General features: G+C 34.2%; 1 protein-coding gene across 2 annotated transcripts; it reads right to left on the bottom strand.

The window, feature by feature from the left end:
• LOC128168769 (clathrin coat assembly protein AP180-like) lies at nt 1-24,579 on the bottom strand. Of its 2 annotated transcripts, XM_052834921.1 has the most exons (14): nt 24,491-24,579; nt 23,136-23,256; nt 22,258-22,299; nt 19,482-19,758; nt 18,073-18,147; nt 16,865-16,918; nt 14,370-14,402; nt 14,091-14,132; nt 13,900-13,944; nt 12,762-12,915; nt 12,113-12,293; nt 10,175-10,219; nt 1,951-2,167; nt 1-1,732 (listed from the first exon to the last, which is right to left on the bottom strand). In XM_052834921.1, exons 4-13 carry the CDS (start codon nt 19,747-19,749, stop codon nt 1,976-1,978), a joined length of 1,089 nt encoding a protein of 362 aa, XP_052690881.1. In that variant the 5' UTR covers nt 19,750-19,758; nt 22,258-22,299; nt 23,136-23,256; nt 24,491-24,579; the 3' UTR covers nt 1-1,732; nt 1,951-1,975. The 2 variants fall into 2 exon arrangements, with proteins under 2 accessions (XP_052690881.1, XP_052690880.1); XM_052834920.1 differs by lacking the exons at nt 14,091-14,132; nt 24,491-24,579 and having other exon boundaries at nt 23,136-23,227.

Here is a 24,579-nt window from a genome sequence, read left to right as displayed (position 1 = left end):
GAAAGTGGAGATGCAGCATAAGTTTATTGTGTCTAGAGGAACTACTACATCTGGTCAACAGAAACAGTTTCCTACCAAAAGACTGGAAACACAGTCACAGATTGTATATAATGTACTCCACACGGCTGACATGTTATCACATAGATTTATGGCATGATCAGTCATTCAATATTGGCTGATTGTCATCAGAGATTCCACACAGCAACATGGCTCAAATTCTGTCTTTTTTTTCAAATTGAAACTTATAAAGCTGAAGTGCTATTTTTGATTTCAAGAATAATGTGAAACAAAAATACTGTAAAATCGTCAATTTTGACTCTTATCAATTTCTCCTTGTCGATATATACTACGAGAATATACCAACTTTCCCCCTGAATAACCAATTCATGAATTGTTACATGTAAGTTTTTGCAACTTTCTGCTTTGCTAGCAGACATTTTCCCATTTGTTTTTACCATTGCTTCTAATCAATGTAACTTCAAAATGCCTTAAGTATTCCACATGAAAAAAAATCTGTTTTTTTTTGTTCTGAGAAGTCATTAACACTTGTGCATCATTAATACTTTGATAAAGTTTTCTGTGCCGTCAGAGCGGGGCAATTTATACAGTTGTATTATCACATAGACAGAAGCTGGGTTTGGAATGTGTCATGTTTCAACCACAATTTGGAAACAAGTGATACTGGCAACTTCCATGCATACAATAGTGTGCCAAGGACTAAACACTGCCCCTATACACTGTGTGTATCCCGTCATCTGTGAAAATCAGCCCATACAGTTCTATAATGGTCCTTACAACACTGAATAATACATGGATATATACTATATGTGTGTATTAATGATTTTAAATGTTTTCTTGGCATTATTAGGCCAGGAAACTTCAACAAATAAGAATACTTCCCATTGACTTTACAATAACACATACGATACACATGTAACAAATAAACATAACAGTGAAATTTGCTTAGCACTCATACAGTAATTCTTACAAGGGTGTACAAAGGAACAGCCATCTACCATTCAATACATTGTGTGCTTAATTGCAAATAAATACAACTATCTAATAAACACACTGCCAATATATATCTTCTGAAGGTCCTCATAGTGTCTGTAAAATCATGATAAGCCTGCACATTTCAGAAAGAAACAACCTAAATGAATACATCTAAGAAGTCATCATGTCAGATAATCACCATAACAAAATCATGGCAACACAGTTACCATGCCAACAGAAAATAAACACAACCATTCTTTCAATCTCATTCACTTCCCTCATGATTATTTACAATCTAGATTTTCTAGAACAAATTTGAAATTCAACTTGTTGATAACAAGAAGATTTTATAAACATTGATTAAAACTGAGTGGTACCATTTCCAATAAGATAAAAGGTAGTGCTTCAGTCGCTTACTTCACAATCACCACAGTTACTTAAGATTGCACCACTGAATGACTAGGCTTATAATTTCATGAGTGGAGTTTGTCATTCTACAACTAGTGGGGTCAAAGGTCAAGTGTTTTTATTCTTGACCTCTTATTGTCACTGTGATGTAATTGATATTGTTCTGTCCCTGTCAGATTCAATCAAATTTTGTAGTGTATTTTTTTTTCACATGCATAGATCAGATATGGATTGAATAGGAATGTTGAAGTTGATGGTTGCCATGGTGATGACACACATTCTTGATCCCTGCCTATTTCTGGTTCACAAACACTCATTTGACTACGACTCCCTGAAATCAGGAACAATCTGTTTAGAAAAGTCATTAAATGCAATACAAAGAAATATTTGTCAACAAAATAGGACATTATGTTCATTGTAACATCAAACATAACTGTCACTTGCACCAATATATTACAAGCACATACTTTGTTTCGGCAATATTTTTTCCCCAGGGACTTCTATTGAAGACTAAGAGACTCAAAGATCTATATATTTTCTTGTATTTACCTGAATTATGGTTACTAATGGAATCTCATAACGCTCCGAATGGATCCTGATTGGTTTGTGCGGGTGGGCGCGGCTGTGACATCATGTTTCCCATGGCAGGTTGCATGCCAAACACCATGGGTTGCTGCATACCCATAGCAGGTTGCATTCCTATTGGCTGCTGCATTCCCATGGCGGGCTGCATTCCCATTGGCCTCACTCCCATCATGCCTGGTTGCTGTACATAACATATATTTTTTATAAAAAATTTCAAAGGTGATATATGTAGTTTTCAATTTGGGGAATACATAGGACCAACACATGTTCAAAAGAATTTTTTTTATATAGGTATAGGTATACCTAAATCCAGCAGATTTTCCGAAGGAACTTGTTTTTAATTTTAAAAAATGCCTAAGATCATAATATTTCCAAAACGGGAAACAAAAGATTAACACATCTTTTAATTTGGAAAGGATAAACATAACTAGAGCAGAGCTCGTGGCAAAGCCACGAGTAGGTCTTCCGTTGTTGCTGCGGGTTGAAAATATATGTGATATGGTGTCAAACGATTATAATGACTAAACTTTCAGTTCTGCTTTTGTTATAAAAACGTGTTGTGATTGAAAGCCTGTATATCAAACATGTTTTGAAAAAAGGAAGAAAATGTTTTAGGAAAACTATTTGTCGAACACGGTTTGTGTAATCGTTTAAATTTTTTTTTTTAAAAATGAGATGTTAAATGGCGAATTAAATTTTCAAAGGGTAGCAAGCATTGTTATAAACAGTATGTACTCATGATTCATGTCAGGAATTGTATTTTTATTTAAACCGAACACGCCTACAAAACACGTAACCTTTTCTCTAAGATAACTTCTTTATTTAAATCTTTCTAAATTTTTGAAGACTATGTGCAAGTTTAGAATTGTTACGTGCTGACAAAATTTAGTAATTAGTCAAAATTGATGGCATCTCTGAACTTTTATATAGGGAAATGTGTGTCGTCTGATATTATTTAATGATACGAGTAGACCTGGACATTCAAAATAATATATAATCAGCTAAAAAAAAAAGGTCAGCGGGAGAATTTATGCAAAAGCGAGCATCTAAATTTCACACCAAATGCTGCTGTTTCATAGAGACACCGCTATGTAACGTGAATTAAATAACCTTATTTACAGAAATGAATAGTACCTATCTCGACGATGTAATATGTAATATGCAAAATCCTTATTTTTATGTCAGTGGGTTGATTTATAAAATTGAAAAAAAACTTCAATTGCGCTTGCGTAAATTGGAATTCTGGGAAGGAATTAGACAGTCCGTGGTAGAGAAATTCGAAGAAGTTATGAAACTGGTCAGTTTCTAAATCAAACTGCGCATTGATGTATTAAAAGATTATCATTTGTATCGTCTGTAGCCACGGTCCGGAATCCGTATGTGCAGCCATTGTATGTATATCGATACACCTTTACCTCCCCACCTACAGCCATACAAATCAGGGTGCAACCTTCATATACACATGCATAGTATTATAGTTCTCGAAACTATTTATCTTGTATTTTAATATATTGGGTATTCATTGTTCACCTAAAATTAGTATTCCACTGGCTGTAGCTAACCTTGTAAGTAAATTAAGTTGCATTACAACCTCATAATACACAACGTCAATTAAAAGGGTTTTTTTTTTATCAATTTTCATACAATTAGCAATAAATAAAATCCCCAATAACGCACTTAAGTGTAACTTTGAGAAGCGCATATATTTTTTGGAGGCAGATATGTCGCTATATTATAGTCTGCAAGTCAAGTGAACTATTATGGTCTCTCAAAGAAATAAGAAATCTCTCGACACTTGCAGTACTTTGATGATTTCTATGGCGATCGACTGCATTGCATAATGTAGTCGTATATCCCAAGAACAAAATTTCCTTTGACTTCCAACTTTCAATTATAATATATTATGAATTATTCTGTTCATAACTATTGAAGTTTAGAGTGTTCAACAGGTTAATTTATTAGCCACATTCTCAGGTTACGATTTCACATCTTTAATGTGAAGATAATTGACTTCGAATAATAGTCTTATTGTTAATAAAAGCACCTTCCAACTGTTACTCAATTACATATGTTATGTGTTGTGTGCGCTAAAGCGACACAAGATTTTCGGTCGCACGTGGCGATTGAATTAACACAGACTGACCGAATAAACAAACGGGTGGGAAAGAGAAACACGTTGAGGAGAAAATGTTACACATAAGAAGAAGTCACCAAAATTGATTTTCGACATATCTGGATATCTTTTCGCCAATTTAAAAAAAAATCCAGCGCGAGGACTTGTCAGCGGGGCGGGAGGAGGGGGGGGGGGCACAGCAATGAGTTCGCTTCCACACTCAAACGAACAACCATGTATTAGAAAAACTACAGAGTGATTAATATGTGACCGATAGAATCTAATCTTAAGTTGTTTAAAACTCATGTGAATATTCTTTCAAATGATCATCAAATGCCTCAATTCAGGACAATTCAGGACATTCTTTTATCGTGCTAGAACCTACCGCAAACATGTAACATGAATTATAATTTGAGTTGATTTTTAAACTACCTTGTACGCTATCGTATAATTAAATCAATGCTCAATCAGCTGTACAAGTAAAATAAATTTATCTTTTCATCTTAAACCTATATAATAGTTTAAAACATAATAAATATAGTTCTGTCCGTGCAAAATATGAAACATGAACGCGTGATGATAAGGTACATGTAGAAGAACACGAGCCGAGCGCGGATCACTTGTCCACTTGCGCTATATCTCTTCGGCCATGTGCGAGGGATGATCATCATTTAATATTTGTGTGGGGGGGGGGGTGTTAATTTTTTTTTTTAGGATATACAAACCAACCATTAATTTATGTCTGACGATGTTTCCGATTTGGAGTAATATCGTTACTAATATTCATTTTCACTCAAATGTTTAATTAAATAAATACAAGATAGACAAACTTTTATAACATAAAATTAAAACAACAGTTCTTGTATTTACGGCTATATAAACTCAAACACGTTCATATTCATCTAAGTGTGCGTCACGGTGTGCGAATCTTGTGTATTAGATAACCGCTTACCGCTAGGCAGTGCAGCCGTGGCTGATCTCCTCGGCCGTGGACGAAGGATAGATTACATAAAGGTACAACGCACAGACACGCACAGCTCAGAACCCAGGACGATTTGAAAAGTTTGCAGTATAATGACAATATTCTATCAAATAAAAGTTCTTTATTTTAAACTTAAAACCCACAATTGATCTATGTCTGATATTGCTTTAGATTGAGAATGACATTAATTGACACCGAATCGTTTAGTCGATAAACTTTTATGTGTAATCAAAACTAAAACAATTCTTGAGTTCGCGGCTAAATAAACTCGTATATGAGAGACGCAACTCTCGTGTATTAGATAACCGCTGACCGCTAGGTAGCCAAGCCGCGACCATGTTGACCGATTTTCTCGGCCGCGGACGAGGGAGAGTTTCGTAAACTTGGCCAAATTGCCGCGAGCACTGGTCAACACGTATTACGTTTTCCCTCACATTATGCAATACCCGAACACAAAAACAGTTTTTTGAGATCAATAAAGTCACAAACAACATTTTTTGCAGCGATGCCCATATCGAAAAATTTACCGTTTTAGAGTTATGAAGCAAAGACTTTTAAGGGATATAGACCCCTCATCTTAGGGGCTAGCCCTTTTTTATGGTATCAAATGAAAGCTCTTAATATTCTGCACAACTTTTGTTCTATATGTGTCTAGAAAAAATTTACAACTAAAAAGTTATTAAGCAAAGATATAAGCAAAATTTAACATTTTTTTAAACATAAATTTTGATGTAATTTTTTAAGAAGTATACGTGGGTTAATTAAACATGTAAAACTAGGAGGACAACGTTCAAGATGTCTACATTAAAGATTTGTAAATTAAAACTAATTGCTACGTATCGACTCGGAGCCTTTGCAGGTACACGAGACCCACTAAAAAAATATTCAAAGGGGAATAACTCAAAACCGGAAGTAGCAATTTCATAATTTTTTGTGCTATAGTAAGCTATTGTAATTTCCAATAAACCCTGAAAATTTGAATAAAATCTAATGACAAACAAGTGAGATATTACAGTTTAAAGAAACGTCTAGAAGAAAAAGAAGAAGAAAAATAACTAGAGCAGAGCTCGTGGCAAAGCCACGAGTAGGTCTTCCGTTGTTGCTGCGGGTTGAAAATATATGTGATATGGTGTCAAACGATTATAATGACTAAACTTTCAGTTCTGCTTTTGTTATAAAAACGTGTTGTGATTGAAAGCCTCTATATAAAACGTGTTTTGAAAAAGAAAGGAAGAAAATGTTTAAGAAAAACTATTTGTCGAACACAGTTTGTGTAATCGTTTCAAAAATTCTTCAAAAAATGAGATGTCTAATGGCGAGTTAAATTTTCAAAGGGTAGCAAGCATTGTTATAAACAGTATGTACTCATGATTCATGTCAGGAATTGTATTTTTTTTAAAAACCGAACCCGCCTACAAAACACGTAACCTTTTCTATGGGATAACTTCTTTATTTAAATCTTTCTAAATTTCTGAAGACTATGTGCAAGTTTAGAATTATTACGTGCTGACAAAATTTAGTATTACGTCAAAATTGATGGCTTTTCTGAACTTTTCTACAGGGAAATGTGTGTCGTCTGATATTATTTAATGATACGAGTAGACTTGGACATACAAAATATTATATAATCAGCTAAAAAAAAAAAGATAAGCGGGAGAATTTATGCAAAAGCGAGCATCTAAATTTTACACCAGATGGTGCTGTTTCATAGAGACACCGCTATGTAACGTGAATTAAATAACCTTATTTACAGAAATGAATATTACTTTTCTCGACAATGTAATCATATGAAAAATCCTTATTTTTATGTTAGTGGGTTGACTAATTAGATTGAAAAAAAACTTCAATTGCGCTTGCGTAAATTGGAATTCTGGGAAGGAATTAGACAGTCCGTGTTAGAGAAATTCGAAGAAGTTATGAAACTGGTTAGTTTTTAGATCAAACTGCGCATTGATGTATTAAAGGACTTTCATGGGTATCGTCTGCCCACGGTCCGTAATCCGTATAAGCAGTCATACATTGTATGTACATCGGATATTCATTGTTCAGCTAAAATTAGTATTCCACTGGCTGTAGCTAACCTTGTAAGTAAATTAAGTTGCATTACAACCTCATGATACACAACTTCAATTTAAAGTTTTTTTTATCAATTTTCATACAATTAGCAATAAATAAAATCCCCAATAACGCACATCTACCTTACTTAAGTGTAACTTTGAGAAGCGCATATATTTTTGGGAGGCAGATATGTCGCTATATTATAGTCTGCAAGTCAAGTGAATTATCATGGTCTTTCAAAGAAATAGGAAATCTGTCGACACTTGCAGTACTTTGATGAATTCTATGGCGATCGACTGCATTGCATAATGTAGTCGTATTTCCCAAGAACAAAATTTCCTTTGACTTCAAACTTTTAATTATAATACATTATGAATTATTCTGTTCATAACTATAGAAGTTTAGCGTGTTTAACAGGTTAATTTATTAGCCACATTCTCAGGTTACGATTTCACATCTTCAATGTGAAGATGATTGACTTCGAACAATAGTCTTATTGTTTATAAAAGCACCCTTCCAACTGTTACTCAATTACATATGTTCTGAGAAGCGACACAAGATTTTCGGTCGCACGTGGCGATTGAATTAACACAGACTGACCGAATAAACAAACGAGTGGGAAAACGATACACGTTAAGGAGAAAATGTTACACATAAGGAGAAGTCACCAAAAATGATTTTCGACAGATCTGGATATCTTTTCGCCAACTTAAAAAAAATCCAGCGCGAGCACTTGTCAGCGGGGCGGGAGGAGGGGGGGGGGGGGCGCAGCAAACGAACAACCATGTAGAAAAAACTACAGAGTGATTCATATGTGGCCGATAGAATCTAATCTTAATTTGTTTAAAACTCATGTGAATATTCTTTAAAATAATCATCAAATGCCTCAATTCAGGACAATTCAGGACATTCTTTTATCGTGCTAGCACCTACCGCAAACATGTAACATGGGACTTTGATTATAATTTGATTTGATTTGATTTTTAAACTACCTTGTACGCTATCGTATAATTAAATCAAATTGAATGCTTAATCAACTGTACAAGTAAAATAAATTTATCTTTTCCCCTTAAACCTATAATAGTTGAAAACATAATAAAATATAGTTATGTCCGTGCAAAATATGAAACATGAACGCGTGATAAGGTACATGTAGAATAACACGAGCCGACCGCGGATCATTGTCCACTCGCTCTGGATCTCCTCGGCCAAGTGCGAGGGATGATCATCATTTAATATTTGTGTGTGTGTGTGGGGGGGGGGGGGGGTTAAAATTTTTTTGTATATACAAACCAACCATTAATTTATGTCTGACGATGTTTCCGATTTGGAATAATATCGTTCATTGATATTCACTTACACTCAAATTTTTGATAAAATGAATACAAGATGGACAAACTTTTATAACATAAATAAAACAGTTCTTGTATTTACGGCTATATAAACTCAAACACGTTCATATTCATCAAGTGTGCGTCGCGGTGTGGGAATCTTATGTATTAGATAACCGCTTATCGCTAGCTAGTGCAGCCGTGGCTGATCACCTCGGCCGTGGACGAAGGATAGATTACGTAAAGGTACAACGCACAGACACGCACAGCTCAGAACCCAGGAAGATTTGAGAAGTTTGCAGTATAATGACCATATTCTATCAAATAGAATTTCTTTATTTTAAACTTGAAACCCACAATTGATATATGTCACATATTGCTTTAGATTGAGAATGACATTGCTTTTATTAATTAACTGAACGATTTCTTAATTGACACCTAATCGTTTAGTCCATAAACTTTTATGTGTAATCAAAACTAAAACAATTCTTGAGTTTGCGGCTAAATAAACTCATATATGAGAGACGCACTCTCGTGTATTAGATAACCGCTGACCGCTAGGTAGCCCAGCCGCGACCATGGTGACCGATTTTCTCGGCCGCGGGCGAGGGAGAGTTTCGTTAACTTGGCCAAATTGCGGCGAGTACTGGTCAACACGTATTACTTTTTACCCTCATATTATGCAATACCCGAACACAAAAACAGTTTTATCAGATCAATTAAGTCACAAACAACATTTTTTGCAGCGACGCCGATATCGAAAAATTTACCGTTTTAGAGTTATGAAGCAAAGACTTTTAAGGAATCTAGACCCCTCATTTTAGGGGCTAGCCCCTTTTTTACGGTATCAAATGAAAGCTCTTAATATTCTGCACAACTTTTGTTCTTTATGTGTTTTGAAAAAATTTACAACCAAAAAGTTATTGAGCAAAGATATAAGCAAAATTTAACATTTTTTGAAACATAAATTTCGATGTAATTTTTTAAGAAGTAAACGTGGGTTAATCAAACATGTAAAACTAGGAGGACAACGTTCAAGATGTCTACTTTAAAGATTTGTAAATTAAAACTACTTGCTACGGATCAACTCGGAGCCTTTGCAGGTACACGAGACCCACTAAAAAAATATTCAAAGGGGAATAACTCAAAACCGGAAGCAGCGATTGCGAAATATTTTGTGATATAGTAAGCTATTGTCATTTCCAATAAACCCTGAAAATTTGAATAAAATCTAATGACAAACAAGCGAGATATTACAGTTTAAAGAAACGTCTAGAAGAAAAAGAAGAAGAAAAATAATAATGAAGAATTTCCAACAGAATCAGTACAAGGTCTTCCGTTGGAAACGGAAGACCTTAATAATGAAGAATTTCCAACAGAATCAGTACAAGGTCTTCCGTTGGAAACGGAAGACCTGAATAACATTTACAAAATATACAAGGATCTGAGATATATATAAAGTTGATTTTCTTTGAAATAATGATAGTTAAGATTTTATTATAACTCCTTTTGACAAATCCATGGTTACACAAAAGATTGAACCACAGTATGACTACTAACGTATGTTTTATGGTCAGTATTTAAAAGATGTCTAGCTTTATTGATACAAAGGTTTCAGCATTTATGTCAAGTATATATTCTGGTCAATATTTTTGAGGTGTCTGGCTTTACCGATACAAAGATGTCAGCATTTATATTCTTTACCTGCATCATTGGTTGAACATTGTATCCCATCACTGGTGCCATCATCTGCAAATAAATTTCAAAAGGAAAATGAACATGATGCTTACCTCCTTTCATGTAAAAAAGCTTACCAAATATTACATAAGGAAACTGTTAAATAAGGCACATTTAGAAGACAGAATGTAATTATCAGCAAAAATGTTCGCATTGTTGCATAACTCCAGAGACATTTGAATGATTTCTATATCAGTTCTGGCCCTGGGGCCATAAAACTTAGACGAGCTCACTTTTGATCTCAGTCTCACTTTTCCACTATATGTTTCTTTTGTAAAAGTGAGACCTAGATCAAAAGTAAGCTCATCTAAGTTTTATGGCCCCGGGGCCTGTTTTATCCTCTTTGTCTTACACAACAACAAATTGACAGAAGCAATACAAAGTGTAACAGAACTGTGCAACTAAAGAACAAGTTTTATATGTACCCAACAACAGCAAGAAAAATAAAGAGTCAAATCTAGATATAAAAAAAAAACAACAACAACATATGACAAACTAAAAACTAATCCAACCCAAATTAAACTTAAACCTTCTCCATTGCCCTCTGGTCTGATAGAAATTAATTGAAAATTTATAGAACTGGACACAACTTGAATCTGCATGTAATTATGTAATTGAACAAGACTTAACACTTTATGTATTTGTACAAGACCTAATACTGCATGGAATTTGACAGGACTTAATAATTCATGTATTTGTACAAGACTTAATACATCATGTATTTGGACAAGACTTAATACTGCATGGAATTGGAAAAGACTTAATAATTCATGTATTTGGACAAGACTTAATACAACATGTATTTGGACAAGACTTAATACTTCATGTATTTGTACACGACTTAATACTGCATATATTTGTACAAGACTTAATACTGCATGTATTTGTACAAGACTTAATACATCATGTATTTGTACAAGACATAATATATCATGTATTTGTACAAGACTTCATACTGCATGGAATTGGACAAGACTTAATACATCATGTATTTGTACAAGACTTAATACAACATGTATTTGTACAAGACTTAATACTCCATGGAATTGGACAAGACTTAATACATCATGTATTTGTACAAAACATAATATGTAGGCTGTAGAAAAACTTGAAAAAAAAGTCTTGAAACTACTGTATATGGAATTGAACAAGAAAGACACCACACTGTAAAAAAGGACAAAATGTTGTACTCCGTGGAATTAGACAAGAATTAATACAAAGTGAAATTGTACAAGCCTTCATACAATATGAAATTTGACAAAGTGTGTAGTTCTAAATACTTTTGTGTTTGAGTTTATTCCTGTTCCATAAATAATTAATAGCTCGCTGTCCAAACCAACCTATTAAGCTTTGCTATTTTGAGTAAATCTGAAACATCATATAATCTTGATTTCTGTATTAGAAAGATAATGTTGTACAGTTTTTAATCAAGAATTTCCCCAATGTAGCATTTGCTAATCTCTAAGAAGAAAGATTTATTAACAACCCTCTTAAAGCTTATTGCAGTCAATAAATAATACCATGCATAAACCTCACTCATTCTTAGCATTTTTTAAAATTAATCTAAGAATTTAATCTAGATAGATTGTTCAATGTTGTAGTTGTATAGAAAAAAACTTGCAGCCCCTATAAAAAAAGGCAAAACTATTTTTTTCACTTGTCACCAACTAGCTCATCCTGAATTTACTGACTGTAGAAAAAGATTTGGGGTAACAGAATCCCTGCCCTTGCTATACCTATGTGACGGTGTTTTCAGGATTTTAGCATGAGTGCAGCACATCGTGACACCCCACACAACCCAGGTAAACTAACCATGGAACCAGCAGACCAGCGGGTAAGCAGAGGCGGTAGAAGGTGGGGATGTGGAGACAACATTGAACAAGACAACAGGGGGTCTATATTTACCGGAGGCTGCTGAGAGTTTATCATTGTAGACTGTGTTGTCATATTGGACTGACTATTTACCATGGGCTGTCCGTAGCTAGGTGAGGTCCAGGTGGAGGAAGAGATGTTGGGGGGTAGCCCCTGCCAGCTCTGACCACCCGTCTTCTTCTGTTCACCCTTCGGTTGCCAGTCATGCTGTTGTCTGAAAATAAACACAGCATACTTGGACTGTAACTGAAGAATGTTTCACTGATAAAAAATTGAATTGTAGACATAAACCCAATATGGCATAAAATAAACACAGCATACTTAGACTTATACCGGCTTCTCTTTCCGTGATAGAAATTGAACAATATTGAAAACGTATCCAAACATTTTTTTCGCTTTTGAATCTGATTTTTATTAAAGCTGTCATATACCATGTGTTTATTATATAAACCTTTGCCTGATTACTGATTTATGTATACTTAAAAAACCGTCTAGAGCACATATGACAATTTTTACAATCTCCATTCCTGGCGATGTGAAAGTTCTACCAGGTGTATAAAAATTGGCAAACAAAATTAACCAAATTTTCAGTTTAATTTATAGCATGCCTCTGATAGTTGAAAGTTTGACATACTTAGTTGACCTACTTTTGTGACCAGTAACCTCGGCAACATTGACTCACTTTTTGACCTGCGACGCTGACCCTTTGATGTTGAGGTTTCCAGCTAGCTGTGACAGACTGGAATCCAGATCTTTGTTGATGAGTTTTTCTTGTGTGGCGCTGTTCATCCCAACATTGGAGGTTGGTTTTAGGACCTCCCCAAAGGCATCAAATCCTGCAACAAAATAAGCAGACAATAAAAATGTTTGTACAACTTTCTATATTTTGAAAACCAGAGAATCATTATCTGTTTAAAGTAAGAGGACAAGTCAACTAAGTCACACAGCAAAAAAAAAAAATTATACCTGTCTCATACAAATAAGGCTGTTATGAAATTGTTTGTCTCTACAAAATGTGAGGTAATTTGGTTCATAAATGAACCTGTAATGTACTAGACATGATAATGAAATGAAGAAATGACTTGTTCGGAAGAAGCAAGCATTTTACTGAGTTTGAAGTATACTAAATATACTAAATACAATGTCAAATATTCAAGTACTTAGTAATATCAAGAAATATACAAGAAGATGTGTCATTTAAGCATCCATTTATATCAAGAAATTGATTTGAGACATAATAGGAAACATGTTTAACAATAACAAGATGCAAGACATCATCTTAGATATCTGAGAATGTGTGTAAGTCCTGATAATATATAACTATTCATAAAACTGAAATGTTTATGAAGCATGGCAATATATAAGTATCCATTCTCCTCAATGTACATGACAATGAGGCATGATATTCAGTATCCATAATTACAGTATGAACTGTGTGGGGGCCATAGTTTACATTTTCATCAAATATCAAGAAATGCAAAAGGGTCCCCAAGCTACGTAATTGTCCGCTATCCAGACACAAGTGAGGCAAGATTCCTTTGAAGTACATACTATCCAGAAAAGTGAATTGATATTCTAGCCATTTATAGCTAACACATGTGTAGCAAAATATCACATAATATATGTACATTATACAATGTGAATATCTATGAGATAATTATCTTGTATGTGAACTTAGAAAATCATAATAACTTAAAAAAATAAAAAGGTTCACAGAACACAACTCAATATTGATAATGTAATCAAACACAACTGTGTAACAGAAGAACAAAAACCAACTCTGGAGAACTGAGAAAGGAACGTAGTTCTACGACTGTCACCTGATTGGTCAGAAGAGATGAGGGCGGGACTTAGGCGGCCCGGTGCTGCAGAAAGTAAACAGTTCAGAGTTCTCAGTACAGAATAAATCACATTACACAATGTAGTTTGTCTTTGTTTATTTCTTATCTCAAATCAACCAATTACTTTAATATGCAGAGCACAAAGACTTGTAGAATGTATTGGTGGATACCTGACTCATTCATGGTTGGAGTTAAACTCCTCTGATGGAGAGCTTGCAAAGCAGAAAATGTTCAGTCTTCATATAGCAAGCAAATGTTTTCAAATTTTCAACACAAAACGTAAATGGCACCAAATGTGTTTTTATTATTTTTTTGCAACATCAATATAGAATAATAAATATTAATTCACTCGGATTAATAGAAGCAAAGTTAAGATGTTAGCTCCACTGCAGAACATCCCTATAGCCACACTGTGTACCAAAGAACACAAAACTGAAACTTGAACTAACCTGGACTAGTCGGCATGGGAGGTCCAGGAAAAGCTGAAAAATAGGTCTAATTGTTTACAGTTGAAGATATTATCTCACTAAAAAATGTACAGCTTTAAATGCTGTAAAATTGGTCTACTTGTTTACATTTGATATTATCTGCTGTAAAATATGTCTACTTGTTTACAGTTGAAGATATTATCTGCTGTAAAATAGGTCTACTTGTATCATTGTGTACAGCTGTAAGTACATACGATTAGAGATAATTTTATTTTAAAAGGCTGTATATCTGTATAAATCTGTATTCTGTCAGATATTGTACCATCCTTGGCGCTGACATTGCTCGGCCTGTACAATATCTGACAGAATGGGCAGTTTTTGGCCTACAATCATTACTTACATGAAACCTTAGTGTTGTTTATAGCTGTGAATCTGTGTTTATATTGTATATCTAACTGTTCTGAATTTCTTTTCAGAGGATTTTAGTGTTAACAGGTGTAAATCTGTGTATGCATTGTTTATCTAGCTGTTCTGTTTTTATTTATACAGGAGATCTTAACGCTTGGATGTCGAAGTACAGGTTTATATAATTTAATACAGATATATATAAACATTTGTTTTCATTATATTTGGTTACAATACTTTAACTACAACTTTAACCACAGCTTCAGAACAAATCTTACAAAATTACTAACAGCTTTTCACAGAAACAAAACTACTGCAATGAAAACTACATATCTGTAAGACAAGAATAACGAATAATCGATATGCATCACAGATTTTCTGTTTAATTCTAGATACCGGTATATATATTTGTAGAACAGAATCAGCCTATACAAACTTGTCTTTAAACAAATCAACAGATAGCTAGAAACTGAAAGACACTAATCTATCAATACCTTATATCAATAACACAAAGAATTCTAATTGCTAAATCAAAGTTCTGAGGTCTAGGTTAAAGAAATTCTCTAAAGTTACAAAAAAATGAAACTCAAACTGAGACAAATAAACTGGACTTGAGAGAGTGCAGTAATAGACTGAGTTACGGAGTGATCTCACGACAACAAAGGATCCTAGACATTCACTGATCTACTTCTACCAGAGGACGGTCAATAAACCTGCAGTGTTTCCTCTCACGGAGCCCCTACCCTGGGGCAGACCAGGGGTGCCCTGGTCACTTATCAGGGAACCACCTGCTCCAAAGATGCTGGTTCCCGTTCCCCAAGAAGAAAGAGTGGCCAGGTTGGAGGTCTCCAATAGACCGGAGCCGTGGACATCAGAACTTGTCATAGCAGAGAGGGAGGACAGATCTGTGTCGACTTCGGCATCATCCACACTAAAGATACTACCCGAGGCGAGTCCACTGTAGGTAGTAACAGTGGGGGATCGAGTGGTTGTCATAGGCAGAATGGGATCTAGAGATTCTAAGGTAGGATCTAGAGATCCTGCAGCATCCTCATCATGTGACAGCAGGTCTGATAGCGTGAACAAACAAAACAATACAGTTATCTCCCTCCGATAAAAAAAAGACTTGTCCCACTTCATTTCTGCATTCGATCGTTAAGATGATAAATAAACCTGTATGCATGAAAAATGCTCTATGTGATATATGTGACACGTGAGGCCAAAAAGTGATACTGTGGAATCAATTAAATTCTTGGGGGCCAATTTTCGTTGATTGTTGGTTTTTTTGCTTATTCGTGGGGATGTAATTTCGTGGATGTGTTAGTTTTCAGTTTTAGTAACTCTTTCAAAACTTGTTTTCGTGGAGGACGTAAATTCGTGGGGGAGGGCTAACCACAAAAATCACGAAAATTCGGCCACCATGAATTCTAGTGATTCCACAGTAGTTACATCATTAATTATAGAAGAAATTGTATGAAAAGATATTTATGTCTTCTGTAACATGCTGCTCCTGATGAAGTCTATGGTGAACAAAGCCTTTTTTCTTGATTTGGATATTACATATATATCATAGAGGTAAGAAGTGATCAGTGAGGCAAGAGGTGGTAGTGACATCATTAATTTTAGAAAAATAGTTTAAAAAAAACATTTACATTTTGTCAATTGTAAGCTCCTTATGAAAGTTAATATATTGTTAACAGATACTTTATGATTTGTATACTTCAATTAATTATTATTATCCTGATAATAAATTTTATACAGAGGGTAAGATTAAAGTGATCTTGTGTTTAAATCAATCTTAAAATATTATTGTAATTATGAATGAGCTTCATAGAAATTCAACTAGGGATTAATGTGAATACTTATGAAATACACAACATATGATTCACACAGTTTATTTCTAAGTTACAGTACCTGGTTTTTTCTGTTGTGGATAGTTCTACACTCATTTTTAAGTGGCAGTACCTAGTTTTTCTATTGAGAATAGTTCTTAATATTTTAACAGAATCTGGTTTTTTTCTGTTGTCACAGTGTAATCTTCTACTTATTTCTACAACAATACCTTGGGTTTTTTCCTGCGAGTATAGATCTACTTATTTCTACAACTGTACCTGGTTTTTCCGAGGTCTGAGGAACTAAGAGACCTGTAGCATCGGTTAGTAGTCCTACAGCCAAAGAGAGAAGTACCACATGCAGTTAGTGCAGCCACTGTACAACAGTTATAGTATTAGACCAATCATTATGCCATTGCTATAATTTCATTTTATGTAAAAGTTGCACTTATGCTTAAGGAGACTGCGGGTGGTCAACAAACTAACTATCAGATCTGCCTTTAACTTTGTTTTAAGCTAGAAACTTATATTTTGTAAAGAAAAATTACATATAAATTAGCTTTAAAATTTCCATGTTTTCCTCTATCTTTAAAACAGAACTCTTCTTCTTAGGAGATAAATAAAGTCTTATAATGACCATGACCATCTAGCCCTTTTAATTTTGGAGAATGAATTATGTAGATCCTATTATTATAATTCAGTTTCTTCTAATTGCATTGTTTATTACTTCTTTTATTGGAGAATCATTCCAACAGACTGCATAGCTTCACATTTAGTATAAATTTGCATATCTTCAGTAAACCATAGCATGTTACTCCAAATTTTTTCCTGACTTTTGTATGATGTAAATAGAGCTGATAATTTTCAAGTTTAAATATCCCTATTTACTTCAGGGTAACATGTAACATATATCTTAGTATAAAAATCATGATATATCAAAACCAACAACCCTACTCCTGTTTTAATTGCCTATGTGTCTCTATTTTCTTTATATTTTCTTTTTCTGTTTTGAAGCAATTAGAGCAATGGCATACTAATTTGGATATTGGACATGCATGCAGTCAATCTTTGTTAAAACGTGAGCAAATGAACTGTAAAACAAAGAGAAAATTAGTTGAGATGATTAGTTAAAGCTGTCAAAAAACAGAGGAAGTGGGGGTCTGCTAAAATTACTTCTCTCAGCAACAGTTAGTCTGGACGCATGCATGAGGGTTATAGAAACTGTACAAGTCGAACAAAAGGCTTGCAAGACTTTCCAAAACTCCTATGGAAAGCAAGCCTGAGACTCAACAATTTAAACAGAAAAGTGATCTCATATGGCCTATAATTCTACCAATATATGGTAAAGGTGTAATCAAATCTAATAATTAGAAACCCCTTTCCTTCAAAATCTAAAAGCAGTAATGTATTAGTGAAAAAAGCACACAAAAATGTTAAGAAAATGTGTCATGTTGACAAGCCCGAGCATGCTTAAAAGTCTGTCCTACCAGCGGAGGTGTTGGATGACTGGTTGGGAAACACTTTCTCAAAGTCAACGTCGGATGTAAACATACTGCTCGATGCTGGGGAGGAACAATATTCAAAGTTTCAAAAAAAGTTTATCTTTACATACCCACCCTAGTTTAAGAAATTTTAAAACAACAGAAAAAATATCCGATTACATTTATGGGGAAATATTCAATTTTCATGCCGTTGGTCTCAAAGAACGAGGGTTGTCCCAAAAAAGCGTAGACAAGTGACGTTATTCAGTTAATTGAAGAAACAGGAAGATGAAATTTGTGCCACAAACGGTTCAAGTAGTTTGTATTCAAATAATGTTTTAAAATCAAATATTGTTTGAGATTAAATTAGTGAAATGAAAGCATGCTATATCAGAAACTTGAGATGCGGCACAATGTCAAAAACAAAAAGTTAAAATCAACATAATATCAAAATGAAAATTGCAAGGAAAAGTACTTTTCGAATGAAAAAAATTCAAATAAAACATACATTAATATTTGATAATAATTCTTTTATTTACTTAAAAAATATTTTGGCTAAAAAAGAACTTCTGAATATTTTATAATGCGTTTTGTGACAAGTTGTAGAGTTTACTCGTAATAAAATGGCGACATCAGTGTTTAAGGTGGCGCAGCAGTAACTGATAAAATTTTGTAAAGACCTTGAAACAAATCCTAAGTGGCTTTGGAAGTAAATGAAATTAACAATATTGAAAATATTTGGACAAAATTGATAACAATAAGTGGTAAAAAGAAACCTCGACTGATATCAATGGATGTCAAAATACTGAACGTTACATTTCGGTAAGATGGACATTAGACAACAAGTAATACAGGGCAGGTTTGGAGTCGTCCGATCGTTTATACTTATGAAATATTTAAAAAAACAAAACTAGAAATATATGTTGAATGTGCACTCAGATGATCAAAGAAAGTTTTTTTTCTAAGACATTTTTGGAAATAAAACCTAAATGTTATCGTAATCGATTTTTAGGGTTTAGCAACAACATAAAGACTGGAAATTTTCGACGTCGCACATTGTGCCGCCTGAATAATTATTCATTTGCTAAAGAAATGAATAAAATACAGATTTGATTTTTTCAGTATTATTGCCCAAAGGGTAATTGAAGAAACCATAGAAGTCTAATGAAATTGCAGTGAACAGATTTTACGTTATTTGTCCTGTCTACGTTTTTTTTGGTACAACCCTAGTACAAGGGTTGAAAGGCTCATATCATGTTATTTACAAGGAGAACTTAGAGCAGGATAAACATGAGGGGGAGGGGGGTAATTACACACAGAACTGGTTAAAATAAATATCAATAAATTCAATAAACAACTTTCCCAACAACAAAAACAAGTTTTGGGGTTTTATCCTCTATGTCTTGTGACCTTACCGGGAACGCTGGTAGCTGGGGCGCTATTCCACTGAGCGAACGAGTTGGGCTGACTCATCGCTTGTGTGGCATTCTGCATCGCCATGACGTTTTGAACGTTCTGTACAAAGGGGTTTCCTGACAAACTAAGAAGGTCGTCGCTAGCCTTCTGGGGTGCTGCCGACTTTGTGGGTGACCCGAACAAATCGCTCGTCCCATTTGGTGTTTGCGTTGCGAACGGATTTGTTGCTGAGGGGTTAGGCTGAGGTGACTGCCCGAGTTCTTTCATTCTCTGCTCCTGTCCAAGAAAGGAGAATCAGTAAGTACATGTATTAAGTGAAAGCAGTGAACAGTCTCTATTTATCAATTCAGACAAGACTTTAGGAAAATGTGGCACCATTTTATCAAACAAAACTAGTCCAAGTAAAATTGAGTCGTTAGTAGCAAGGTGACAAGATCATCAACAAAAGCATGCACAGTTAACTAAAGAGTCAGCTACCACCTAATTCACACCCAGTCTGTTTCTTGGATTTCGTCCTCAGAAATGCTGCATTAACATAATCTAGTCCAGAGATAAGTAGAATAAGAAGAATTTTTTTTTTTTTTTTTTTTTTTTTTTTTTACAAGGAACATTAACGTATATTATACTTAATTATTCATCTTATCAATTATAGTTCATCTGGTAATTACTACTCATTTCAAACATAACTCCATGACTAAATCTAGACACATTACAATACAACACATAACGAGTAATGTTAAAAAGCATGTTAACTTATAAAGTGTTACAAAAAGTTCACAAAGATACTGACACAAGTCATATTCAAGCTCTATATTAATGGACCAATCAAAAATGGTGCTCTGAAGAAATAGACCAATCTAAATGGAGAACAAGCAAAACCTAAACCAATCAGAGTCAAGCTTTAAAACAGTTGTGTAACCAATCAGAGACAAGGTTAAACACAGTTGTATGCATATACCCACCTGTCAGTGCTAAATTCTACCACCTGCACTACACACAGCATTACAAACAGATCTATTCACACACTCTATAGGTTTCTCTAGGCTCTAAAAGCTTATTTATCTACTGTCTATCGGTTACGGTTACAACTAGTCTGAACATGTTTGATTTAAAAAGTACAGCAATAATAAGGTTGAAATCGCATTTATTGGAAACCCAGAAAAATCTAAAATTATGTCCTTGCTCATGTTTTCTTTTTTTGAGTTTGCTTGTTTTTTAATGCTGCAAGAGATGGTAATTGCTTTAGAAATTAGAAATGGTAAAGGGAGCTTGTCCAAACAAATAAAAACCATTAGCTAGTTAAGATCCAGATGTTTGAAAGTTTTTGGGGTTTTTTTGGGGGGGGAAGGGGGGGGGTTGTAATTTTCAGTTTAAGGTGGAATAATACACCTGGAAATAGTCGCTCAAATTAACAGAAAATGAGTTGATTATGAAAGATATAATGATAAATAAACTGTACATGTCAAATAAGCCAAAAAATTGCAGTTTTTGGATAAAAATGAATATCTAAAAAATTCAATTCAGTAAATAACAACAAAAGCCCCTGCAGGATTTAAACTCAGGATGTACGGATCACAACCCTGACACTTTATCGACTCGGCTTAGAGAAAGTTACATGTTGACGTCAATTAATCCTTTTAAAAAAACGAAATGTCGTTTCGATAAGAGGTCAGCCATTTTGTGATGATGTGTTATTCCACCTTAAATAAATTTAACAAACTAGTAAATGTTTGTTTGTTACATTTCTTCAAACTGAAATTTATTAAAAGAGCACCAACATAGTGATCATTGTCATATGTTTCAAATAATCAAGGACGTATATACTAACGCGTTAAGCAACTACAGAATGTCTCACCAAAATCATGCGGAACGTGATTTCATAAGTCAACTCTAACTTCTTATATCTATAATGTTATCTAATATATCGATATTAAACCTTCAAAAACTATTTTAAAATCATCCTAGAATTGTTATTTGTACTTTATATCCCTGATCGGATCATACTTACGATGGAGTTTTTAGAACCCACACACCCGTTGTTGCCCCATTTTTGAGATTAGATAAACATTGGCGTTTGTTTCTTTCTAACTAAATTAATACAGAATATGATTAAAAACTCCAAAAGCAATCCCCATTAACAACAGGAAAAAAAAAAAAAAAATTGTATAATTTTATGGGACTCAACTGAGTCTTAAGAACTTGTCAAGGCTTGCGGGATTGTTGGGAAGTAAACATGGCATATGTAGAAGTTGCCTATCTCATTATTGAAAACATACATGTGCAAAGTTTTTATTATATTGTGTCATAGGAAAAGTTTTCCATTCCAGCATACTTAGTACACAAAAATGAGCAAAGAAAAGAATTCACGTCCTGCAGGTTTCTGACTCCTGATGTCACATTTTGTATGTTAGGCCTCTAAAAAAAAATTGCGTGTTTAGGGTAACACTGATGAAAAAATTAGTTTAGGTAGGTAGCGATTTTTTTTTTTATTTTATCATATTTTTTTTCTGCACGAATTCTAAGAATCTTTGTTTGTGTCATATTTAAAAATAGATTTTTTAATATAAATATAAAATTTACAATCGGATAAAAACAGACATCTAAAAATGGTAGGATCGGGGCATTTTTGTAGGTTTGGTGGGGTTACCCTAAACACACAACTTTTTTTGGGCCTTATTTCAATCTGCTGAAGCCTGCATTGATACCTTGACCAATGTGATCAGATGCTGAGATGACCCCCCAGTAATCCCCATGTCCTACACAGGAAGTAGTTACCTGATTTGGAGAGTCAGCAGTGCTCTTGCCAAGCTGTTCCTTCTGAAGGAGTGGATAAGAAAGAGAAGAGTCAGACATCAGCATAACAACATGCAAACTACAGCAATCAGTCAGGGTCAATGCTGACCAATCAAATGCAACAAGGGTTGTCACTATCCAATCAAATGCAACAAGGGTCGACACTGTCCAATCAAATGCAATCAAAGGCCTGCCAGTAACCAATCAATCCAACAGATGGCACAATGTGCAGAGCAGTCAGTTTGATTGGTCAACTGAGTCAACCATTCCTAGCTGCTTTAGGATGAAGTTATACATGTAGCCAATACAATTCACGAGAAATCCAAAGCAGGCCCTGCAAATCGTACAAGCTTATTCAATATGTCGAAATTTGAAAAATTTTCTTCTTGTGTGTGTGACTAAGCCTGCTTCAGATTTCTTTTGCTAGCTGAAAGCATTTATGTCCAAACATTATTATCTCATTTGATCAACAATTTAAAAAAATACATGCATAAAAATATCTCATTTAATACACATATATATATTTTTTTCTATAAATATTTCTGGTTTGTTCTTATAAATGAACAATACTCAATAACAAAATTGTGTCTCAAACCACAATTAGAAAAAATGTGCTGGTTAATACACAGATTGTACTGATCATTAAAAAAGTAATTTAAAAAGTAAAGAGTGAACGGTGTATTAATTAAAGATTTCGTTAATCAGTAAACCTTAACACAAGTTGTATTAAAAACAAGAAAAAATTTGTGTGACAGTGAAAAAAAAAAGTGAAGATAATGAACAAGGCACATTCACAAAATCTGGCCACTAGCAAACCATCAAGCAACATATGGAGAGGAATTGACGACAGAGTTCTCTACCTTTAACTGCTGAAGGCGAGCATTTTCCTCGTCTAAAATCCGCTGTCGCTCTTCCTCCGACACATTGATTGTGGGTGTGTTACTAGAAATGGTGTTAATGGCCGCAGCAAACCCCACGGGTCTAACAAAAAACATCCACATGTTCAATTGATACTTTCCTATTACAGAAAAAAACATAGAAATCATAATGTTCTTCAGATAAGCAATGAAGGTATGGAAATGGGTCAGAGATGGATGCTAAACCCGCGGGGGTTTTTAACCCCTATGTCTTTGAGTGATAACTGTTGCACACACTCCAAACAAACTGTGTTACTACAGAAAAAAAACAACAATCAAAGGGAGATAACAGTTAAATTATATAGCGGTCATGTGGATTACTTTATATAATAGAAGAAGCTCTTTGATATGATGTATTAGCACATATAAAATATTTAGAATTTCATTCATAACAACTAATTTTTTTTCCCATTCATATGCTTCTGAAAGTCAAAATGTATACCGGTAACTAACTGCATATAAGGCTTGTATAGTGAAAATCAAAAGATTTTTTTTTTTTGTATTTTCAAGAAAAATTTACAAACTTTACTACATATTACAAGGCTTAAATTCATTCACATGTAGTTTATAAAGAAATGTCTAGATATTGATCAATCTCATCTATTACTATAACTATACAATAATTATAATGACTTATAAATCAGTGATAAGAGGCAGTACTTTACAGGAGTGAAATCAGCAGAGGTCATTAATAGAAAACCAAGACCATACAGTCAGAGTGAGAGAGATCAGGGAGGAGTTACTCCCCTTACACACCCACTCCGGTCTCCAGACACAATATACTTACACAGGTATATACAAACTGTAACAAACAATAATAAAACCACCCATCTGAATGCAGCTCCGTTTGCCCTCTCCTCTTTTTCTGAATCATTATTTTGCTAATGATTTGCTAATTTGCATATGATTTAATCTGTCAATGATTTAAAAAATTTTTTTTTCTTTTCAGCAGCATCTCATTCACACTCAAAACTACCTTGTACAGAAAAGCTGAAACATAATTATGGTCGTTCTCGTGATTTTACTGATCTTTTATTCATTCATTTATAATCAAACTTTAACATTTAAAGGATTTAATGTTGAAAATGAGTTCCATATTTTCATACAAAGAAAACTTACAACATATTTCAAATATAAACCTTGAAGAAAACCATGAACTCATTAAAATCATTCAACAAAAACCATGGAAACTACAGCCAGTGTGCCAGTCACCGATTTTTATAGGAAATACTACTAAGATGGATGACTGATAAAAATAAAAAATCTCTTTTTTTCATCCACGGGTATGTCATACTTACTTTGAGCCACTGACAGGAGTTGTCACCCCTTTCTTCTCTTCCAGGGACTGGTAATGCTGTTCTAAGGCATCAAGGAGACTAGAAGGGGC

This window comes from Crassostrea angulata, unplaced genomic scaffold (genome assembly GCF_025612915.1).
Source record: "Crassostrea angulata isolate pt1a10 unplaced genomic scaffold, ASM2561291v2 HiC_scaffold_47, whole genome shotgun sequence".
NCBI lineage: Eukaryota > Metazoa > Mollusca > Bivalvia > Ostreida > Ostreidae > Magallana > Magallana angulata.
Note: the sequence above shows the minus strand (reverse complement) of the source record. Positions and strands in the feature narration are given on the sequence as shown.

Bases quoted from the DNA above. Each gene is read 5' to 3' on its own strand.
- LOC128168769 (XM_052834921.1), bottom strand. From the start codon at position 19,749: ATGAAAGAACTCGGGCAGTCACCTCAGCCTAACCCCTCAGCAACAAAT. The intron at 14,133-14,369 runs GTTAGTTCAAGT...CTGCTTTGCAAG, and splicing joins TCCCATGCCGACTAGTCCAG to CTCTCCATCAGAGGAGTTTA. The intron at 12,294-12,761 runs GTGAGTCAATGT...GTTTATTTTCAG, and splicing joins TCAGCGTCGCAGGTCAAAAA to ACAACAGCATGACTGGCAAC.